A 23,808-nucleotide genomic window follows, 5' to 3' on the forward strand; every position below is an offset into this window, starting at 1 on the left:
CAAGCCCTGCTATATAAGAGCCAGAATTTGAGCAAACCTGGGCAGCCTTCTACCGGTGCAGAGCTGTTGAGCTTGTTCTTACTTTGATGGCTGTTATTTGAATGGTCAATACATTATCAACAAAATTATTGCTCATATTTGTGTTTAGAACTGTTCGTATCATTTGAACCAATCGGAACTGCTGGGCCATTATCCATCAAAAATAAGATTGGAAGTTGGACGGTTTACAATGTCAGAATTCTTTAAATTAAACTAGGCTGCAAGTAGATCGGTAGTTGTTTTAATCTAGCAATTAAACCTAAGGACTTTACTCATAACAATATAAATTCATTTATTGCATTAATACACTTTACTGGGAATCAATTTGAACTAAGAAATACAAATTACACATGAAAACCATACAATTTATTAATAGTATTATTATTAATTTTATGAACTATTTCTATTGATGTACAGGCATACATCCAAGGATGGTTTTGAAAGAAAATGGCAGAGGAGTTCAAATTGCATTTGAATATACCACTTGATTAATGTTGCCTTTGTTGTCTCCGTTACAGGGTTGTATGTCGACACTGCTAGACTCTCTGCTGGACGGTATTGGCATGGAGTTACCATCTGTGACCTCGTCTCAGCTTCCGTGTCTGTCACGAACATCTAGTCTCATCACACTCAGAGGGCTAAACCAGCTGGTAAAGTACATTATATTTGAACACGATTAATTCATTCACAGACCACATGCAGGGATGATAAAATTCCGGATTAATCCGGAATTCCGGATTTAAGGCCTCACGGATCGATTTTGAGATTAATGTAAATCCGTTGAGTTTTTTATGTAAATCCGTTGAGTTTTTTCTAGGGGGGAGGGGTACAGGGAGCGAATTGAGCTCAGTTCGAACAATATGGGTACGAAAGGTGAGTTTTCCGGAAGCGTAAAGTCGGAAATTAACGAACCTATTAACGTCTTGGCAATCGAGCTATATGATTGGTTAAGATAGCATCCGGTGATTACGGAAATTACCGATGGGACTAGAAGACAGTATCCGGATGGTCGTATCCGGATATGACAGACGACGAAGACGAATAAACGGGTATTGGAAAATTGGAGAAAAACGACCACCACCAACTTCTAAAAACATCGATTCGTCGATTTAAAGGGTATATTTGCCATTTTTTATTAAGAGAAATTCCCGAAACGTTTCTATTTAAGTTAATAGAAAGTGATCAAACTGATTATGAATTTTGCGCATGTAGCATTATTTCGGACATCCCGATTCGGATTGTGTCATAATAATCGATTTTTATTTTACAAATTTTATTTGGCCGATTGAAGTTTACGCTGTAAACCGTTTCTTTATTATTCTCATAATGTTTGAAGCATTGTTCTCAATAAGAAGTGGCTGTTGACCATAATGGGAGGTTCAAATGAAAATTGGTTTGGTTCAAATTTAAACAAAAAAAATGAATAAATATTTTGTAGTAGTAATACATATTACGTAGAGGCAGTCATTTTATTTCTATTTGAGACAGTTCAACAAAACTTCTTGAGGACCCAGTTTGAGTGAGATTTAAATTCTATAGTTGTAATTTGTATTTCCAGTTATGTTAATGGTTACAAAAGTCAGGGATGAACAGACACCTCAGCCAGTGCATCCAGTTATTCCTGTCAATGACTGACAATTTAATCCAGAGGCCATGATACTTGGATTTATGGCTGAACATGCTCCCTGGCACCACAGTAGTGTGTCTTACTTAAGACACCTGCCAAAGATACAAAAGCTCTCAGCGAATTAAAACTTCAAAGGTGTACAGCATCATACAAGATGACTTACGGAGTGGCTAGCCATTTCAATGATGAACATGTGGAGGAGTTAATGGATCTCGGTTTTGTTTCAACTAAGACAAGTCAACAAACACAATGAGAAAACTGTTGCAGCTATTTTTCTGCTATAGAGAAAAAAATAGTGTTGAGACATTTGGCCTCCTTAAAAATCACTAGGGCTGATTCTGAATCAATTTTCATAGAATTTGAAAGCCTGTTTGAGAGACTTGAACTGCCGTGGGATAATCTAGTTTGTGTTCTACTGGACTCATGTAACACCATTAGGGGAAATAATCTGGCTTAGGGACCAGAATACGTCAAAGTCCACCATGTCCACAACAGCTACGCTGCCAAAGCATTTAAGTCCCGTTTGGATATTACTTGGAATAATATATATAATAATTAATAACACTATATTCTCATCAAATGTGCAGAAAATGGAATAAATACTCTTTTTATGATACATAAAAATTGAATAATTAACACTTTTACAATAAACATTTGCAAGCATCATAATCGATATGTTGTTCATTATTATAAATCAAACATCCCACAGTGTAGACTGTTCATACACAAGCATTTGATCATAGCCAGTTGAGTTTTATGGGAAGTGGACAACTGAACCAAAATGTCAGGTACATGTCTAATGCCTGTGACTTCAGGTAAAATAAAGTAAATTTAACTTTGTTTAAAGACAAAGGTGTTAAACTTCACTGCTAAGATTCCTGATAATTGTTCTGATTGTGGATGTCTCGTGTTGTACATAATTATATCTACCAAACCGAAAGGTGTACTCCTTGAACACTATTCTAAGGCAAAAAGGGTATTAGAATCCCTGAAATACGGAAAGCTTCGGGGGGCTTCGCCCCCCTTGTCCCCCCACCAGGGCTTTGCCCTGGACCCATCGGGGGCCTTTGGCGGCCCCCTGAACCCCACGCAGACATTTTCAGGATTGGCAACTTGGCTCTGTTATCATCCCTGCACATGGTAAAAAAGCCAAAAACAACTTGTATGAAAACTTCATTGACACCCAACATGTTAAGATAGCCCAGTAAACTTGTATGGAAACTTCATTGACACTCGATATGGTAAAGGAGCCCATTAAACTTGTATGGAAACTTCATTGACACTCGATATGGTAAAGGAGCCCATTAAACTTGTATGAAAACTTCATTGACACATGGTATGGTAAAGGAGCCCATTAAATTTGTATGAAAACTTCATTGACACATGATATGGTAAAGGAGCCCATTAAATTTGTATGAAAACTTCATTGACACATGGTATGGTAAAGGAGCCCATTAAATTTGTATGAAAACTTCATTGACACATGATATGGTAAAGGAGCCCATTAAATTTGTATGAAAACTTCATTGACACATGATATGGTAAAGGAGCCCATTAAACTTGTATGAAAACTTCATTGACACATGATATGGTAAAGGAGCCCATTAAATTTGTATGAAAACTTCATTGACACATGATATGGTAAAGGAGCCCATTAAATTTGTATGAAAACTTCATTGACACATGATATGGTAAAGGAGCCCATTAAATTTGTATGAAAACTTCATTGACACATGGTATGGTAAAGGAGCCCATTAAATTTGTATGAAAACTTCACTGACACATGGTATGGTAAAGGAGCCCATTAAATTTGTATGAAAACTTCATTGACACATGGTATGGTAAAGGAGCCCATTAAATTTGTATGAAAACTTCATTGACACATGGTATGGTAAAGGAGCCCATTAAATTTGTATGAAAACTTCATTGACACATGGTATGGTAAAGGAGCCCATTAAATTTGTATGAAAACTTCATTGACACATGGTATGGTAAAGGAGCCCATTAAATTTGTATGAAAACTTCATTGACACTCGATATGGTAAAGGAGCCCATTAAACTTGTATGAAAACTTCACTGACACATGGTATGGTAAAGGAGCCCATTAAATTTGTATGAAAACTTCATTGACACATGATATGGTAAAGGAGCCCATTAAATTTGTATGAAAACTTCATTGACACATGGTATGGTAAAGGAGCCCATTAAATTTGTATGAAAACTTCATTGACACATGATATGGTAAAGGAGCCCATTAAATTTGTATGAAAACTTCATTGACCCATGAAAAATTAAAGGAGCCCCTTAAATTTTTTATGAAGTCTTCATTGACTAATGATATATTAAAGGAACCCATTAAACTTGTATGAAATCTTCATTGACTCATAAGAAAACTGGAACACACCACATGGGAAAACATCACATTAAAATTTTAGTAAACTTCATGGACACACCACATGGTGAAAAAGTGGCAAACTTTTTTTAAAAACCCAGCTTGAACCCTGAGTTTGATCATTAATAGACATTTTCTGCATTATGGAAGCTTCAGTACTTCAATTTTTACTACAAGTAACCATTTGCAATACTTCAGCATTCAGTCCAGGTGAATATTCCCCCAACAGTTCTTATTTGCCAATCTATGAGAGCATCACTTTGATGGCATCCAGAAAATGAAATGAAACAGTTGTATATGTATTTTGAAATGGAAATAAGAAATATTCAGATCTATATCATGAGTTGGCCTCAAATATAAAGGTAGAAAATCAATAGATTTTGAAACAGTGTATATTTACAGGTAAATGAATTTTTACCCTGCAGGTAACATTTATGAGAGCAGCCCTACCATTTGTAGAGGACAGCTCAGACAGGAAGGCCCTAGATGAGATGTTAGCTGGGCTTGTCCCTATAACCCCGGTGACCCCTGTTATGCCCCCTCAGGGGATGCTGCCATGCGCCTCGACCCCACCAGGGACACCTAGCACTGCCAAAAAAATGAAAGGTATGTTATGTCAGTTACGATAAAAAAAGACATTTCCTCAATGTTTTAAAATTATGTGCAGATATTATTTTCTCCCACGTCAGATAAGTAGATCCATTAATTTAACCATGCTAGAAATTCTTATCTTGCCCACGGGCGAAGATAAAATGCCCGTATGGAACTTCTTTTAATGGTCACCAAATTGTAATTACCTCCCTTGTTGAAGACTGTCGTCTGTAGCGCATCATGGAAACATTTTCTGGTGGCAATATTTCGAATGCGAGTTAATTATTTCTCGCTTCAAATGTCACCAGAAAACAGTTTTCATGCACCTTTCAAGAAATAATGCTTCACTCTTCTTAGAACTATTAAAAGACCGATCAGACCATTAACATACTCTGAATCAATTCGCGCATATCCATGACAACCACGAATTATTGCATATCCGTACGCAATTATTTTCACTAAGCACAAAAGAGTTCCAGCAAAAAAATACATTTTTACTTAATTTTGTTTAACTGAGGTGGGAGAAAAAGCATCTACCATAGCTGCTCGTGTAAGATAGGTTCATCCCAACCCTCGCACAGGGTGTTTTGCGGAAACTCGGTAAACCTCATTTCTGCAAAACACCCTATTCTCGGGTCGGAATGAACCTATCTTACACTCTCGGCCATGTAAGATACTTATAATATTTGCCTTATAGAGATAATTTGAAGTAAGCAACCAAAAATGCTTTAAAAATTACTTAGGTCATTATTGCTTTTATCCTTCAAAACTTAAAATAGTAACTTAATTACTTTAATATAAACATATTAATTAAAAATTCAATATTTTCTGTCACTTATAGAAATTCCTCTTCTGGAATTTCTCACTTCCATCTCTTTTTTCCTGCACACCAGGTGTTTCAAGGTTTTTAGCTCCACTGGCCGAAGGCCATGGAGCTTATGTCGTCACAGATTGTCCGTCGTGAGTGCGTGCGTGCGTGCGTGCGTGCGTGCGTAAACTTTTACTTTAAACGACATCTCCTCTGAAACTGATAAGCGGATTTTGACAAAACTTCACAGGAATGTTCCTTTGGTGGTCCTTTACCAAAATTGCTCAAATGGTTCCGGTCCATTGCACAATATGGCCGCCAGAGCTAAAAATAGCAAAATCTTTAAACGACATCTCCTCTGAAACGGTTCGGCAGATTTTGATGAAACTTGACAGTAATGTTCCTTGGGTGGTCCTTTATTAAAATTGCTCAAATGGTTCTGGTCCATTGCACAATATGGCCGCCACAGCTAAAAATAGCAAAATCTTTAAACGACATCTCCGCTGAAACGGATAGGCAGATTTTGATGAAACTTGACAGAATTGTTCCTTGGGTGGTCCTTAACCAAAATTGCTCAAATGGTTCCGGTCCGCTGCACAACATGGCTGCCAGGGCAAAAAAACTTCTCAGAAACCGATGATCAGATTTTGATGAAACTTAACAGAAATGTTCCTTGGATGGTCCTTTATCAAATTTGCTTCAATGGTTTCGGTCCACTGCACAAGATGGCCCCCAGAGGTAAAAATAGAAAAACCTTTAAACGACTTCTCCTCAGAAACCGATGATCGTATTGCAATGAAACTTGACAGAAATGTTACTTGGGTAGTCCTTAACCAAAATAGCCCAAACAGTTCTGGTCTGCTGCACAACATGGGCACCAGAGCTAAGAATAGAAAAAAACGTTAAACTACATCTTCTCAGAAACCGATTATCAGATTTTGATGAAACTTTACATAAATGTTCATCGGGATGCCCTTTAACCAAAATTGCCCAAATGGTTCCGGTCCGCTGCACAACATGGCTGCGAGAGTTAAAAATAGAAAAACCTTTAAGGACTTCTCGTCCGCAGTCTTCACGAAAAACATTTTAACCTACTAGCCAGTTGGACTAGCATAATGGCATATTTTACTAGTCTGAATGACAATCTAGTAGTCGACTATTTTGCCACATTATAAAACTGTATGCTTGAGGTAAATACCTATTTCAATTGAGCAGCTTGCAGTTTGAGTAAACATTTCTTTATTATGATGCTCATGCAGTGATAGGGAGTGACATCCTTCTGTTGGGAATAGTGCTCCTTGTTTTTCAGAACCTATGGGTACTATGTAAAATCAAAAGGCATCTTGCTTGAATAGACTGTAATAATATCAACATGGTTAGAAAAGAAATGCCATGCTTTAATAGCTTTGATTACATTTTACTACTGAATTACCTCCCTTTAATAGAAAAAAAAATAATGTCTTAATTTTTCACCTATAGCATCTTTAAATAATTTTTAAACAATAATAATTTATGAGTAAACATATAAGCATAAAGTTCTCACAAAAAGATCAATTTAAAAACCTTACATTTATACATAGGAAAGTATATATAGACTGAACATTAATTTTTAATTAATGTGAGTTTGGTTTGTGGTCACCAAGCCCGACAAGTGGGTTTCCTCCGGGTTCTCCGGTTTCCCCCACAACACAAGACCACACTCTCGCGTAAAATCGTGCCAACGAGAGTGATTAATATAATGTTGTAATAACTTGTTTCACAATCGTTGTAAAATAAATATGTTTAAACTAACATTAATTTTCGTTTAAGTGACATTCTGAAAGTTTATGAAACAGCTATTTTTAGTAACTTAAATGGCCGAAAAGTGTAAGTGAAACACCAAGTCGATTCTATCTCGTCAGTTCTTGTTCAGGTTAGATATTTGCTTCATAATCTATTCAGATTAAATGTTAACCGATGATCAGATTTTGATGAAACTTGACAGAAATGTTCCTTGGGTGGTCATTAACCAAAATTTGTTAAATGGTTCCAGTCCACTGCACACCATGGCTGCCAGAGCTAAAAAATAAAAAAAACTTTATACGACTTGTCGTCGAAACCGATGACCTTTTTTCGATAAAGCTTGACAGAAATGTTTGTTTGGTGCTCCTTTACTCAAATTGCCCAAATCATTTCGGTCCACTGCACAACATGGCAGCCAGAGCTATTAAAGTAAAAAAATTTTTTAAATAACTTCTCCTCAAAAATTGATGATTGTATTTCTATGAAACTTGACGAAAATGTTCGTTAGGTGGTCTTTGCTTGAACCTTTTGGCCAGTGGAGCACAGGCACTGATGTGCCTCTTGTTTTCTTTTTTAATTACACTACTCTATTTGGTGCAATCTAACAACCTGCTTTTTTGTGGAAATTAAAGGTATGCAAAAAGAAAGAAAATCATGCTGTTGTCATTAACATTGCTAGCCTCATTACTTGTTCCCACACGCGCCCGTCAGATCAAGTTGTTCTGGACCAGAATCACATGTTGATATTTATTTAGTTATTAAAAACATGTCATAGAACAAGAAAACCTGGGGGGTTTTTCCTTGCACAATATAGGGAAATATGACTGATTTTGTCTTTCATGATCTAAAAGGTCATTCACAATTGTGTTATAAAAAATAATAAAAGGGTGTCTGCTTTCAATGAAATCTTGATATGAATCATATTTTGTTAATAGGAAAGAAAAAGCCTGTCTTAGGAAACCAAATGCCAGACGATGCAGTTAGTGTGTCTTCTGTTACCATAGAAACAGAAGCGTTGCCTAGTAATGCAGTGGAAGAGGTGCTAGTTATTTCCCTTGGTAACGACCAGGACTGCCCGGGCATGATGTCAGAACAGAAGGTGCGTATATTGTGAGATTGGGTGCTTGTGTCTTGTGCATTCACAGAACATAATTTCACTGTTAATGGCAACTGTTATACAGGTAAAGACCTAATGCGCGGGGTCAAATTCTGGGACGTTTTTGGTGATTTTCCAGACGCATAATACGTTTACGTCCACTTATTGAAATCCCTGTAAGGTTGTCATTTCATAAAAAAAGCTTATGGCAATTTTGACGAGTTGCAGTGTAAAAGTTTGGTATCATTAGCAAAGGCTAGGATTGCTGTATACTTATTCATAGAATAATTGACTGAAAAAACTTGTAGCTTAAGTTGTTGCATTATTCTATTTTTTTGTTTTTATTTCATCTAAAATCACATATGAAATGACCCATTTTGCAAGTTCTACAGGCCAAAAAAGTATTGTATTATAAGTATAATTTTTACATTTTCTTTCTCTTAACATTTCCCTTTCAAATATGGTGTCAACAGGAATCCAAAATTCACATAATAGTATCTGATTCCTAAATTTGAGATGTTTGTTGTGTATGCCTCTAAAATGGCTTGATTTCATCATCAATGAATAATGATAATAAAAGTAGATTTTACTCTCATAGCAAAACTAAACCTTACAGAAATGTTCCAACAACAAAAATCGTGAATAGAGTGTGATTCACATATTATTTGAATGTATACATAAGTAATTAGGCAGCCTACTTTTAGGTGATGGTATGTGAACAAGAGAACAAGCGACGCCGGGTGAAGCACCAGACTGTTCAGTGGGATTACGAGGGTCCGCCAGGGGAGATACAAGAAAAGAGGACACGCTTCTCACTGTCCCATGATCAGGAGTCAATTGGTGAAGGTGATACATTTTTTTGTTATTATAAACACAAGACTATATTTTCAAACCTCATTTTAATGATGAGAACTATCACTTCTACCATACCTCTTTGTGTTAATTATGATTTTCTCACAGAGAACATTCCATACTTTTGTTCTGGTAAAAGCGATATAGTAGAACCCATTGGCTTGGGTTCCAAGGGACCTGCAAAATTACCTCATGCCTCGAGAAATAAGAGCCAAGCGGGAAGGCTTATCTTCAGAATAAAGAAATCAGTCCATTTCATCCAAGTCAAGCCGACGAGGAATTAGAGCAAAGCGAGTTCAAGTCAACGGGTTTTCATTGTATTTGTTTTTACATGCAAGTTTTGTCACTAGATTTACACAGCCAACCTTACCTGTATCATTTTTTCTCACCAAAGTATTTCCATACATGTGTACAGGTAACACAAGTGACATCCCTGAAGGCATGTCTGAGGATGCCAGTAGCCACTCTGTCGGCTCCCAGGACCTGGAGAACGAGGATGACAATGATGACAACTTCTCCGACATGATTTCTGCCAATGTCAGTGGTCGCGGGACCCCAAACATCAGTGGTAGAGATACTCCTCTCTCGCAGGTAAAAACATAATATGCAAAGCATAGTTTGATTTGTTTGTAAATTATTATGTTCTTAAAATTATACTCAAGTTTCACGTTTTAGACGAAGACATTTTTAAAATGCTGTTATTGGAAATTTGGACACCAAGGCTGTTTTAAATTTGGAGCATCTTTCATAAGCGTATGGTCATTGTCCGAAATTAATCAATATGCTTTTTTTTTTACTCCTGCCAGGTGTTCATTAACAACATTGTGTTCATGAACTCATTGTACACATTTGCCCTGTTATTCGATTGATAAATTTTTGCATCCCTTTCTCAGGCCGAGATGGAGCAGGAACATGTGCATGTACCCCCGATCCAGCCCGCGCTGCCAGAGACCGTACGCAAGAAGAACAGAGAGGATGTTACAGACAAGTTCGGCAAGTTCGACATCAAGCCAGAACTTGATTGTAAGTTATTGCAGATGAAACTTTCTTCAGAGGAATGATGTCTTTGCTATTTTTGTCCAAAATTTTGCTTGAAATTATAGATCTCATTTTAATCCAAGGTGATGCTTTTCTGGGCATGTGTTTGGAATTTCGTGCTGGCATCTTGTACTGAAGTATTTTCCTTGTTAAACATAGGTCTATACTTTTCTGCCTTGCTTATTGTGTACTTATTTATCAGCAGCTGTTTTCTTCCTTTTGTTATTATCCTGCAAACAAAATTGGTAAATTGGAGTCGCCATACAGTTGGTTGTTCATTCGGGCAGTAGGTTATGAAATGATTTATAGAGAGAACTATCTTACACTTTTAGACGGATTGTTCTGAAACTCACATAAAGTGTACTAGTGCCTTAAACCTTTTGTGAGTTGTGGAAAATTTGCTTAAGAGTTATAGCCCTTGAAATTCTGAACATTTGTTTGTGTGTAGTGTTAGTAATAAAGTTTTTTGTAAAGGAAAAGATATTTTTTTTACAGATGACCTGAAATGAACTGTACATGTTGTACTGTGCTAGTCAGTGACTCCAAATCCCCAGGAGGGTATTAGTATTAAAGCCTTTGCCCTCCCATTATCATACTCAATGTTAGAGACTTGAAATAACACATATGTTTTCCAGATGATCTGAAATCCACCGTCAGTGACACATGGAGTACAGATGTCTTGGCCAGTGACTCTGAACCACCTGAGATGCCACAGCAGGTGCGACTTGAAGAAATAGCTGAGGAAATGAGCAGACAATTTCTCACTACTGGAGAGGTACGAGACATGAAGTGTTGTAGTTTGTTGGCAATTTGAGGGATGTTATTTGTGAGAGGATTTCTGTATTGCCACTCCAGTTTGCTTCAAATTTGAAGTCAGGAAAGCCTGTAAAAGGGATTTTAAAAAGCCATATTTCCTTCTGCAGAAGGGTATTTCACCCCTTTTGAGGCCTAATGCACCCACAAACCAAAAAGGTTTCAACCCTGTAGCTTTCAAGTCAATCACATCTCTTAATATATGTAGCCATTGTTATGTATTTTCCCAAATCCAAAATGTGTTTTTCCAACTGTAACTTATTTTTGTTGAAGTTATAAAAAAACACAAATATAGTATTTTCAACCTTTATACTTATTATTAGCAAAAGATTTTGGGGTAAAACAATGCATACATTACCAAAATTCCAAGAAATCATTTTCCCAAAATACACTTGAGAAAAAATGCTGCATGATATTGCATGGCTATTCTGTGGTCTTAGGCTCATTAGCTTTATGAATCTTTTACCTTTTTGCATTACAACAAATATGTCTTTCATCTGTTTTATTTTCTATTGCTTTCGTATGTTTTACCTTGCAAAGGCTATCAAACTGCATCTTGAAAAGTATATTGCTTACTTTCCATTGATTTCAAAGCCATGTAAAACTAGAACAACTACCGTATTGTTAAAACCTTTTATGTGTTAAAAAATAAACATGCAGTGCGTTCACTTAGACTGTTACAAGTCAAAAGTTTATTTTATTGATATAAAGATGAATTTAACATCAACATGTTACTTAACGATAGTAAAAGATTATGTATACTGGTAGAGATTTTATTGAGAGAAAACGTTTTTGTTGCATTATAATCTTGAGGGTGACTTTTTTTACAGAATGTTCCGGGCTTGTCAAAGGCACCCAGTGAGGCTTGGAGTATGGACGTAATGCCATCTGATACAGAAGACAAGCAGTGCGAGACGTTCTCAGAGCTTGACGACATGTCAGTGGGCGGGGGAGGGAGTAACCTTGACGATGTGCGAAGTGAGCCTGACACCACAGATGGAAATGAGATTACTCCCCTTGCTTCAGGTAAGTTTGGAAAAGTGCACTTTATTTTTTTGTAAAGTGGTTTAAAAAATAAGATGCAAAGAGAAAGCTATCTTTTAACGATATTGTTGTACTGTAAAACCTTGATGGCTCTAAGAGCTGCAGATTCGTCGAGGTCAAGGCTAAGTTCCGACCTTCACTCCTTCTATTTTCATGTTAAATATACTGAAGATAACTCGAAACCTTAATAAGTTGACTACTGAATTTCAAATCCACAAATCACGCAAAGCTTATGATAACTTGAGGTCATAATTTCGCACATTTTCTCGAAATAATGTTAGAAAATAAAGAAACAATTGACAGGTGTTAAAATTTTAGCAAGTTATAAAAATTGCAATTAAAGACAAAAGATAATTAATGGTGTGAAAAGTGAAAACTAATAATCACCATTTATGCATGACCGATATTGGGTGCATTTATATCAACATCATAAAGGACAAAAAATAGAAACTTTGAATAATAAGAAACATCTGATGAAGCCCGGTCTTAGGTCGAGCCCTGGCATCCTGGAGTTATTGCAGTTTTATTGTAATGCTATATTAAATAATATGGTTGTGTTTTGTCTACAACCATTTCCATATGTTAAGAAAAAACTTATTATATTTATATTTCTTAGACATAGATAACAATAAGATTATTCTTGTTTGAAAAAAATATAGTTGTTAACCAGGTTTTCACATAGTGAAATCTGGTTATTAGAATGACGAACGTCGTTGTTAGGGCGGACGGCTGGCGTCAAACACAGCTATGAAACTGAATAACTTTAGTTAGTGTTGACATATCTTGACCAAACTTGGTACAAAGGAAGAGTTTATGGAGACCTTTCATGGGATCGTGTTTTGGGTCCCTAGGGTCAAGGTCAAGGTAACTGTTTTTAAAAATAGAAAAACGGTTGAAACTGAATAACTTTTGTTAGGGTTGACATATCTTGACCCAACTTGGTATAAAGGAAGAGTTTATGGAGACCTTTCATGGGATTGTGTTTGGGGTCCCTAGGGTCAAGGTCACTGTTACTAAAAATAGAAAAACAGTTGAAACTGAATAACTTTAGTTAAGGTTGACATATGTTGACCCAACTTGGTATAAAGGAAGAGTTTATGGAGACCTTTCATGGGATTGCGTTTGGGGTCCCTAGGGTCAAGGTCAATGTCACTGTTACTAAAAATAGAAAAATGGTTGAAACTGAATTACTTTAGTTAGGGTTCACATATCTTGACCAAACTTGGTGTAAAGGAAGAGTTTATGGAGAACTTTCATGGGATTGCGTTTGGGGTCCCTAGGGTCAAGGTCAAGGTCACTGTTACTAAAAATAGAAAAACAGTTGAAACTGAATAACTTTAGTCAGGGTTCACATATCTTGACCAAACTTGGTATAAAGGAAGAGTATATGGAGACCTTTCATGGGATTGCGTTTGGGGTCCCTAGGGTCAAGGTGGCTGTTACTAAAAATAGAAAAACTGACACAGGCTGAAGTTCTTCTGTCAATCATTGAAAACCTGGTTTTGTCGCATTGCGGCGTGTCTTGTTAATTTTATGTAATGACATTTTTTTGCAGAATTTCTGCCTTATTTCTTATTAAAAACAATACACACAACTTTACCATTTAGCGATATACTTTAAAAAAATGAAGAGTTTCTATTTGAATGTAATTGATTTTCAGGTTTCCAGAGCCCAACTGACACTGCTCCGGTCGATATTTTCTCAACAGGCCGTGCAGGTCGGCAGGGAACATCGATAAACTCTGACAACATCAGCATGTCCCCAACGTTCTCTGATAGTGTCTTTTCCGATATTGATGTTGAAAGCGGAAGAAACAGTCGTGAGCCTCGAGCAATAAGTGGCCCTGCGCAGGGAAATATGCAGTTTCCCTCTATTGACTCTAATAAATTATTTGTGCCAATCAAGAAAAAACGTGGACAATCACCGTCCGGTTCATCTCCAGATCGGAATAGTGAAACAGGGTCAACCAGAAATCGATTGGTCGATTTTGACTTAGAGCCTCGTTATGAGAGTTATCAGCACAGGCCTGCGAGTGATACTGGGATTTTGAATGGTGCTAGGCCAAAACAAATTTTTAATGATAGGAATAGGAATCATAAAAATGTTGTGTCAAATTTTAAAACGAAGGATAGTAGTTATAGATTTAATGGGGTCAATAGTGTTAATTTAATTCCTGATGAAATTAGGCCAATATCCAATGATTCCGGTGTAGGGTCTACACAATATATAGATGCGGCACCAAGTGATGATGTGCGAATATTAGAACAACAGAACACAAATGTCGATGAAACCCGATTTTCCGCCGCTTTAAGTTTATTTGACCCGTTAGCAGAGGGGGAAGGATTAGGAGGTGGGGATTTACTAGAGGGTCCAAGCAGCCCACATGAACGGTCCCCCTTTCAAGGTTTTTCCAATCCAAACTTTGTAGAAGTTGCCACAAATGCAATACTGCCCAACAGCCGAGGCAAAAACAAAAGTGATAATGCAGATCTTCCTAGTCGGACCAAGGAACAGGCCCAAAGTGCTACATTAATAGACACTGGGGATGTGTTTTTACAAACCGATGGGCCACCAAAACCAAGAAGGGGTAGTACTGATAGTAATCGGTCGTCGGGGTCTAGTCTATCTAAGGATGGGTCAAATTCAGGGGACAGGGCCAGCCTTCAGAATGAAAAGGTTAGTGTTAAAAGCAACTTTATATTGTTCAAGTTTTAAATTTGTTATTTTAATATGAAGCAGAGCTTTCCTCAGAATAATGGTGGATATGGGTTGGTTTGAGTTATTTACCTTGGGGTAGTACCCGTATTCTGATGTGAAAAAATGAAAATGCTTTGAAACTGTTATTGGTGTTTTTTGGCACTATCTAAGTTTCTCGAGTGCCATCAAAGCATAAAAGCATCAAAACACATGGTAGTGCAGTTGGTCATGAGTGAAATTCAATAATCATGCAATGTTTGACATTTCTCATCGGCTTAATTACCAGTGCTGAACATTTCAACAGATGTACACATGTACTTGTACTGTTGTAAAATGCTTTGGGTGTTAATTTTGACAAACTTGACTTTTAAGTGCCCTGGTAACCCAATTTCAGTATTCAGGTGCCATTGAGCCAGCGCGCTAAATTGACCTTGGGAAGGCCCTGTGAATTTTACAGATATTAAAATAAGAAAAATTTAAGCTGTATGCCCAATGTATATGCTACTGACATTCTCCTCAATCCTAACCTCCTAAACTTAAATGTTTGTATATTTGTAAGGTGATATAGCCAAATTTTATTAAAATAAGAATCATAACTTGACTTTTTTTGTTACTTAACTTTGTTACTGAGGGCTTAAACATTTTAAGTTTACACCATTGGCCCATTTTATTAAAGGATCTGAGTTATAAAATAATCTCTAATTTCTATAAAAATAATCTCTAATTTCTATAGATGTTCAGGTCCGCAGCGACTTCGCTATTTTCATAGATCAGAGTGAAGTTAAATTGGCCAAAATCATCGACTAAGATCCGTATAAAAATAGACCCGAGATGAAGAAGAAAAATTACTTGTATAATAAAAAGAAAATATGTTTCAGGAATTATCCGGGGAACAAGACGGTGCCACTCCAGGGAAGAAACGAGGGTTGTTCAGGACATTTAGGGAAAAAATTCATAAAGGTAAATAAGCTTTCAATGTGATATATTCTGTTTTGTATAAATAATGTTTAAGGTCGTAAGAAAATTGCGATTGTTTTCTCTGTATTGGGAACAGGTTCTAGTTTATTTATAATTGGGAAAAAATGAGTCGTAAATATATTTTTTGGGTAAACCTTTAATTTGTGCATTCCTTTGCTTTTTTAAGATGTTACGTCTATGATGGATCTAAATATATGTATTTTGGGGAATTCATAGTGATCATGTAAATTGAGAAAATGAGATTTTTCTCTGTACAAAATGCAAACAAATTATATTTTGGGACAATTTTGAACCAGTTTTGACCAGTCATTAAATGAAAAAACAAATGGAAAATAATGGCTTTGAATGTTCATGAACTATCATCAATTCCCATTGCTTTGGGTCCCACTTCAATAAAGATTGCAAATTTCCAGCAAAGCCCTGTTTTGGGCGTAATCTGCATTTCAATAAAAATAACTACTCTTCAGCAGTGCAAGGTTTACGACCAAGATGTCTCATTCAAACATGAAGGCTCTCGGGGCTGTTTCAAAGATGATCTTGGGCAACTTTAGCCAACTTTGAAAATGCACACAAAATTCAGGGGGAAAAAAAAGAAACAAAAATAAAAAAAAGAAACAAAAATTAATTTTCATTTGTAACATTTGTATAGATTTAAGAGAATTAAAGCTACAACTTAAATCCTTTATTGAAACCGCCAGCTGGATCATAACATAACACCATGTATATAGTATTCACTATTGTATGTCATATTCCCTTGTATTCTGATATCATGATTTTTTTTCCTGTTATAGTTTCTGTTAGCATAATTAACAATAGTGAATACAAAATGAACTGTAGTAAGCATAAAATGGCACTTATTGACAGTTAATTTGAGTCAAGAAAATTTTGTGGAAACTCATTCCTCTTGTCGAACGTTTCGTTGAATAACTTCAAGAATGGATTTTTGGAATGTCATTTGTAGAGTTTTTAGAGGTAATTTTTAGTTTTCTTGATTTGACGACAACTATTGTAGAAAGTGTGAGTACTACCCCCGATACCTAGATGTACCAGTACTGATGATGACATTGACATGGTTCATCACAGTCATACGGCAAAATCCTAAATACCCACAGTAACACCTTCTGAAATTTTAGAAAAAGGAAAAGTATGATGTTAAAAAGAATATTGCCAAATTATTTGTAATATCTTTATTGTTAACAAAATCAGTTGCCTTTTACGGTTTCGCCTTTAGTGGTGGATGTCACCCAGCAGACTGCAGCAGGTACTTGATATTCAATATGGCCGACAAATATGGCCGCCATTCTCAGTATCATGCATGGTTTATCAATTTGCCCAGTTATCATTTCAAAGTCATTCGATTGCATGATTATTTTAAGTGCTTTGAATGGTTTGTTTTATTGTTTTTTTTAGAAAATTGTTGTAGAATAGTTTGTAATTGTAACTTGCATTAAACGATAACTGGGTTCTTTGACTGACAAAACAGACTTCTGTTTAAACATGTGAAAATACAACAACTTCGAAATATAAAAATATTAAGCCAGTGGAAACAAATAATTACAGGCACTACATTGTTTGTGTTCTAAAATATAATTATTGTATGGAAAACTAACACTTTCTCAAGATAATGTATATTGTTGGTGAAAAAAACGATAAGCTTTTGAAATGGAGAAAAGAGAACATGTAAATTTCACAAAGGTCTGTTTTGAGCGTATATTGTTATGTAAAACTACATAGACCCATTACCACAAGCATGCGCTGCTCACATGATCACTGATGAGAATGAAATTATGTGGAAGGCTAGAAATGGGTATTCTCAACAAACTTTTTTAAAAATGGTTGGGGTGGGCAGATTTTATTTGGTCAATAAAAATGCATAATGATAATACATATTAAGGTTACCCTTAAATTTCCAATCGGTTTTCCCCCAAGTTTTCGAATCCCTATTGCCAATCCTGATTTTAAGAATTTGGGGCAAGCTGGGGATAGCTGATAGATTAATAGGTAGATTGTGTTGATAAAATAGCTCGCAAAATATTTTGACGTTCATACTATTGTACCCTAGGAATTTACATTGTATGCTTGTTGCATTTATTTTGTTTGCTATGTTGTTATATGGAATATGTATGTTATGAATGAGTTTTTGTAGAGATAGATTGGAAAGAATATAAACTATTTTATTCAGTTTCAAAATAAAACAAAAAATTTCATTGGTTTAAAAAAACACATTCCTTCACTAATGCAGCTTACACTAAAATTTTCTATATATAAGCCAATTTAAGTACGGTATACCGAAATTCAATCTAAGGGTAACAACTCATATTCATGTTAAGATTAATTACCAGGTTGTTTCCATTGGTTATAGTTGGAACACATTATATAGGAAGTTTGTACCAAGTTGACTTTAATTGCCAGAAGCCTCACAGAAAACAAAATGTTTTATAATACTTTGATTAAAAGTCTTGTACATTTCTTACAGAAGTTGCATGAATTGTTGTGAATGTAAATTTCTTCGCCACTTAAGTGGTCCAACCTATTGAAATTTCTTATGTTTTTTCAACTTTTCATACATATTTTCTGAAAGAAATTTTATGAAGACTTAAGAGCAGTAACAATTTAAAACAGTATGTTAGTTAAGGGATAGTTTGTGAATTAAGGGTTGATTATGAAACTGAAAGGTATGCTGTTTATATTATTGTTATGTTATAATTCTGTTACTGACAAAATATAAATAAAAACATTGTTGTACACAGTTTAATACATGATGGGCTGATTGAACTTTATTAAAGTTAACAATATATTAATAGCACCATTTCGTTGTTAACTTTTAAAGGTTAAATATTTTATGACATGCTAATATATGAAAGTAAAACAAGCATAGCTGGATCAGTTGTCTAAGTACCGTAAATGACTGGGTATTAGACGCATTTTTTTCCCTCAGATTTCGATGTAAAAAAATGCCTGCGTATAAAACCCAGTAACAACCTTTTGAATTTTTTCTGAGGTCGATTTCAGGCCGAGAGTTTGTTTAGATTTATGTAGAAAGGGAAGTTACTCGCGTCATATCGATTGAGTATATACAGGTTAAAACGGCAGTTGAATATCGGGATACGGTATTTCGCAAGATAATTAAGAAAAAAAATATTGTACGATTTAAATTATCAAAATTATTCAATATTAATTTGAATAAAACAATAATTAAACATGCATATAAAAAAGCAATTGGGCACTGTCAAAATATTTTTGTCAGTTGTACGATTATAAAGGTGTGAAAAATTCGCACTGCCTCTAGACCTGTTTAACATACCAATACTACAAACTGATGCAATAATGGTCATGATTTTTCGCACGTTTCCATGTTCTTTATTCTTTTCTGTAGGTGTTGACACTTTGAGAACAAGCCCATACAATATAAAGTTTTTGCATACAGTAACTTCCCTATTCATTCTCGACAGGTTATCTTTTACGATATACTGTCAAAAAGAAATCTTACAAATAGTCATAGGTACATTTCAGTGCCATCCAGAAACAAATTGTCACACTAAGTAATTTTCAGTGCCTATCCTAACATGAAACGAATAAAAATGAAACACATTTTGCATTATCACTGTATGGTTTTAAAGATAACCATCACCATTTTCACGAAAAAAAAAAAATTCGTCACTGTCAACAAACATGGTGGCCAAGATTAGCAGACCATTTTGACATATTTTCTATGCGTCCTTTAAACCAAAACTTAGATTAAAAGTTTTTTCTTAGATTTTTCACGGATTTTTGCCTGCGTCTAATACCCCCTATCGTCTTATACCCAGTCATTTACGGTATTTGTGAAAATACTACAGATCACATCTGTGTCCATGAAACTTATAGAGTATTAAAGATTTGAAAGTAAACAAGATGAAAGTAAACAAGATGAAGTTTACAATGTTGTTCTGAACAATCTGCCCAATGTATTTGCATATGCATAATGATGTAGCTGGAGCTTGGTGGTAAAGTTCGCTTGCATGTTTCAGGGATTAAAAAGAAGGGACAACGGCATCCGGAGAAAGAGGACCGGATGCAAGGCAAGTGTGGACACAGAGGGCCGCGACTTTGTAGTCACCATTCATGCTTGTTGTTGCACATATTAACATTGTTATTAATATTTATATATATATCTAACACGATATATACTTCATTTATACTTCACTTTGAATTATTTGAACATTCTGTTAAATGTAATTTACATATTTATTGAAAGATTTTTTTTATTAATTGAAATAGGCTGCAAAACTGAATCGTATGGAGAAAGAATTGCCTTTAAATTTTGTGAAGTATATTCTTTAATTAAAGCAGGCATCTTTATACGGTACATATGAGTTGTTTAATTATACATGTTAACTTTTTTATCAATCTAACCACATGGATAAATCTTTGGGGGTTTTTTATCACTTAATCGCCAGGACAGGGTTCATTTCGATGATATCACATCATGTAATGAAAAATCCCCAATGTTTCAGAGAGTACCAACACGCTTGTAGATAGTGAGGGGGCTGTTGGTGGGGATACAACAGACAAGGCTGCACCCGAGCCCAACATTGTCATCACTGGTAGGGACACAGTCTACTTGTAAAGGGGCTTTGGCGAGTTCTTTGTTTAGATTTAAATAATGGTGTAAATTAGGCCTTATGAAAGCTTTTTAGTTCAAAACTTTCTACTAGCCAAAATTGCTGACAAAAATGATAACTTTGTTTTAAGCATCTTCCAACCCACAACAGTTTTCAAAACTATATCAATCAGACATGTGAACTCTACCGGCGTTAGGTAATATCTACCGCTTTTGAGACGCTCCTTCTGCTCTTCTGACAAAATCTACCGCTTTAAAAAATTTGAATTAATAATATTTAATATAATAGTTGGCCTTGAAATTGCCTTTTTGTCAAAGCAAAGCATTTAAACAAAACAACCTAGTTAAATATTTCAAGAAGTATATCAACAACATAATGACTTGTGACTGTATCAATCTTTACTGTTGGATGTTTTTTTATGATTATGACCTTATTTTACAGAGACTTCAGATGACATTTTGGCCAAGTATCGCAAAAAGTCAATCCTGACGAGTGCGCCCAGCTCAGAGCCCGCCCAGTCGGAGAGAGCCCTTCGCCTAACTCTGAAGGAGAATGATGACTCTACCCCTCTGTACGATCCAGACAACCTGGAGAAATGTCTTGCATTCCTGGACGCCAAGAGGAAACTGAGGATTGTGCTTGGATCTGCTGACTTCCAGGTACTTCCATATACCCTTTGGGATTAATATTCATGCTTAAAGGCTACCTTTTTACTTAAGATTAGGTAAATATCATATCTTATAGCAATAATCTTTCAGAAAAGTAGAGCAATTTTTTTTTATAGAGATCAGATGTTGGGAATTCAATAGTCAGATTAGAATGTAAAAACTGTGTTATTTCCACTAATCCCAAGATTTTTCTTATGATCAGGTCAAAGACCTTATACAAAGGTCAAACTTTGCTTGACTTGAATTAAGTTTGTGGTCTTAAATTTCACAGCAGGTGGGATACAGCCTGTTCTGTCAGCCAAGTGTGCCCTACAGTCCCCGGGAAGTGTCTTCTACACGTGATAATGACCTTGTCAACATGCTGAGGGCACAGCTGTCTGAGGCGATTAATCTACAGAACAAAGACACCATAGCACAGCTACATGAGGCTCTTAGATGCGTCAGGCAGTTTGACAACGAAGGGTGAGACTTTTTTTAAAGTAACACTGCCTGTAGGTAAATTGCGTAGAGGCACAGATTATACCTTGTTAATATACTGCTGACCAGCTGATGGATGGGACAAGGAAACCATACCTTAGTAAATAGTTGCTTAGATGTATCGGCAGTTTGACAATTAAGTGTTGTTCTGAAAGCAGTGTTGTTCTAAAAGATGGTATACATGTGTTGTCTGTATAAATGATTATCAATGACTAAAGATAAAGGAAGACTTGTAATGGAGGAAATCTATGTGAATTAAATATGAAGATAGGTGAGAAGTGTTTCTTATTATCTGAGCTTCTGTTCCCTATTCCAGGTGTAAGAAGCTAGTCAGGTCCCTCCAGGAGGACTATCGTACCAGGGCGAGCTACATTTCCTATCTGGTGAGGTGTAAACAGGGCCTTTTGTGTACCCTGTCACACCTGAGAAAGCTTCAGGATAGGGCCAGGCGGTGAGTTACCTGAAGGGTTTGAAATAAAGATATTTAAAAGGCAAAAAATGTACAGTTGAACCCCATTGGCTCGAACTTAACTTAGCTCGATTTCTTTGTTGGCTCAAACTGGATGTGAAGGATCGATATCTTTCGGCTAAAGGTATACTTTCCTGCTTGGCTTCAATTTCCCGAGACTCAAGGTATTTTCAACGGTCCCTGTGAGTTTGAGTCAACACGGTTCAACTGTATATACAGTGGAAACTCACTAAACCGGATCTCCACAAAACCGGAATCCTCGGGATACCGGACTTTTTTCAGAGTCCCGGTTTACAAAGCCGAACCCCGGAATTCCGGATACCGGACAAAAAATCGAGAAAATTTGTTAGTTGTCAACGTAATTTTACCTCACAAAACCGGACGTTTATTTGATCAAACATGTCAAAATAATTTTGTGTATTAGGAATTCACGAATCGCGTGTCACTTTGTTTTGACAGCCGGTTTAGTGAGTTTCCACTGTACTTATCTTTTAAACCCTTTGCCATTGTTTTAATTGCTGATAACTGAATTGTTCATTACTTGTTAAGTTTAAGTTTACCTCCACCCTTTATTACAGGGAGAAAGAGATTTACAACAAGCACATGACGAGTGTGTGCATCCGTATGTTCCTAGAAACCTGGGAGAAGGCACTGCAAGGGTTCATACAGGACTTTCAGAAGCTGACAATGGCTGACGAGAAAGTGGACCTGCTGGAGAGGTTTCTACAGTATCTGTACCAGAAGATGAACGTTGATTCAATCTGGCTTGGTATGTGGAAAGAGAATCATGTTTGCTTTTCTGTTTGAAAATGTTATTATGTTCAATATATATTGTATGAAAGAAGAAGTCGAATAATATCACAAATGACAACCCCATCATACAATAATATCATATTAACCTGGTTCTCTACGAAAATCAATGAAAACCAGGTTATTAAATTGGAATGTTGTTGGACGGGCGTTTCTGCCCAATAACTTATCAATTGAGTGGTAAGTGATAAAGTTGGTGTGTAGGTAGCTTATGAAAAGAGCTAGCTTTGGTTTACTTTTGAGAGGGTAGAGGTCATCGTCAAGGTCAATATTACTAAAAATAGAAATAAATGTTTAGTTTTGGTTATGAGTTGACATCATAAATGAAAAGCATTGTAAATGTGGGCTCTTCGTAGTTAAAATGTTATGTATTTAGTGCTATAAATTACTATTAGCTATAATTGATGACATAATTAAAATATCACTATCATGGTCATTTAATACAAAGTTTATTTAGCTTGTTTACTAAAATTTATAAAAATTTGCCAAGGATCCCTTTCATCAATTTTGGAAAACTTGTTTAATAAATGACCGGCCACTCATGTAATATCCTCTCGATTTCATAGCCGTGATACAGTCCTGTTCGTAGGCATGGATGTTGCCTTGCTCTTGTTTCATCTTTTGACTATTTTTTTAAGTTTCTAACATAGACCGGTTGTTTCTCTCATTGCAGCAGCCAATGAAAGCCAGCTGGAGGACGGTCAACTAGCAATAGAGCGTTACATTATGTCTCGAATCTACACCCATGCCATGTTTCCCAACGGTGATGGGGACATTCACAGGGATCAGTACGTGTTTATGCATGTCTAGGCTGCAATAGGATAAATTAATAAATTAAATAGTAAAATGTATCTTTAATGACAATAAAAACAATATGGGTGCATGGATTTTAACTTAAAAGGCTCAGTAAATTTTAGTTAAATATGTAGTCTTTCCAGATATATGTTTATAGAAAAAGGACTTCTTTTCCATGTTAATAGATCAAAAAGGGAATTTATTGTCTCATGATATTATTAAAAAAGA

At 35.9% G+C, this 23,808-nt stretch overlaps 1 protein-coding gene across 1 annotated transcript in view; it reads left to right on the forward strand.

The window, feature by feature from the left end:
• Positions 1 to 23,808, forward strand: part of LOC128223833 (GTPase-activating protein and VPS9 domain-containing protein 1-like) — a 41,710-nt gene that overhangs the window by 11,544 nt on the left and 6,358 nt on the right. Inside the window, exons 6-22 of the mRNA XM_052933251.1 lie at positions 558 to 689; positions 4,484 to 4,664; positions 8,175 to 8,338; positions 9,040 to 9,181; positions 9,603 to 9,778; positions 10,081 to 10,210; positions 10,861 to 11,000; positions 11,869 to 12,064; positions 13,743 to 14,758; positions 15,658 to 15,739; positions 16,989 to 17,018; positions 20,254 to 20,343; positions 20,803 to 21,020; positions 21,301 to 21,491; positions 21,823 to 21,957; positions 22,554 to 22,744; positions 23,459 to 23,573. Coding sequence (XP_052789211.1) covers positions 558 to 689; positions 4,484 to 4,664; positions 8,175 to 8,338; positions 9,040 to 9,181; positions 9,603 to 9,778; positions 10,081 to 10,210; positions 10,861 to 11,000; positions 11,869 to 12,064; positions 13,743 to 14,758; positions 15,658 to 15,739; positions 16,989 to 17,018; positions 20,254 to 20,343; positions 20,803 to 21,020; positions 21,301 to 21,491; positions 21,823 to 21,957; positions 22,554 to 22,744; positions 23,459 to 23,573 — 3,329 coding nt within the window. The remainder of the gene's footprint in view (positions 1 to 557; positions 690 to 4,483; positions 4,665 to 8,174; positions 8,339 to 9,039; positions 9,182 to 9,602; positions 9,779 to 10,080; positions 10,211 to 10,860; positions 11,001 to 11,868; positions 12,065 to 13,742; positions 14,759 to 15,657; positions 15,740 to 16,988; positions 17,019 to 20,253; positions 20,344 to 20,802; positions 21,021 to 21,300; positions 21,492 to 21,822; positions 21,958 to 22,553; positions 22,745 to 23,458; positions 23,574 to 23,808) is intronic.

This window comes from Mya arenaria, chromosome 17 (assembly GCF_026914265.1).
Source record: "Mya arenaria isolate MELC-2E11 chromosome 17, ASM2691426v1".
NCBI classification, from domain to species: domain Eukaryota; kingdom Metazoa; phylum Mollusca; class Bivalvia; order Myida; family Myidae; genus Mya; species Mya arenaria.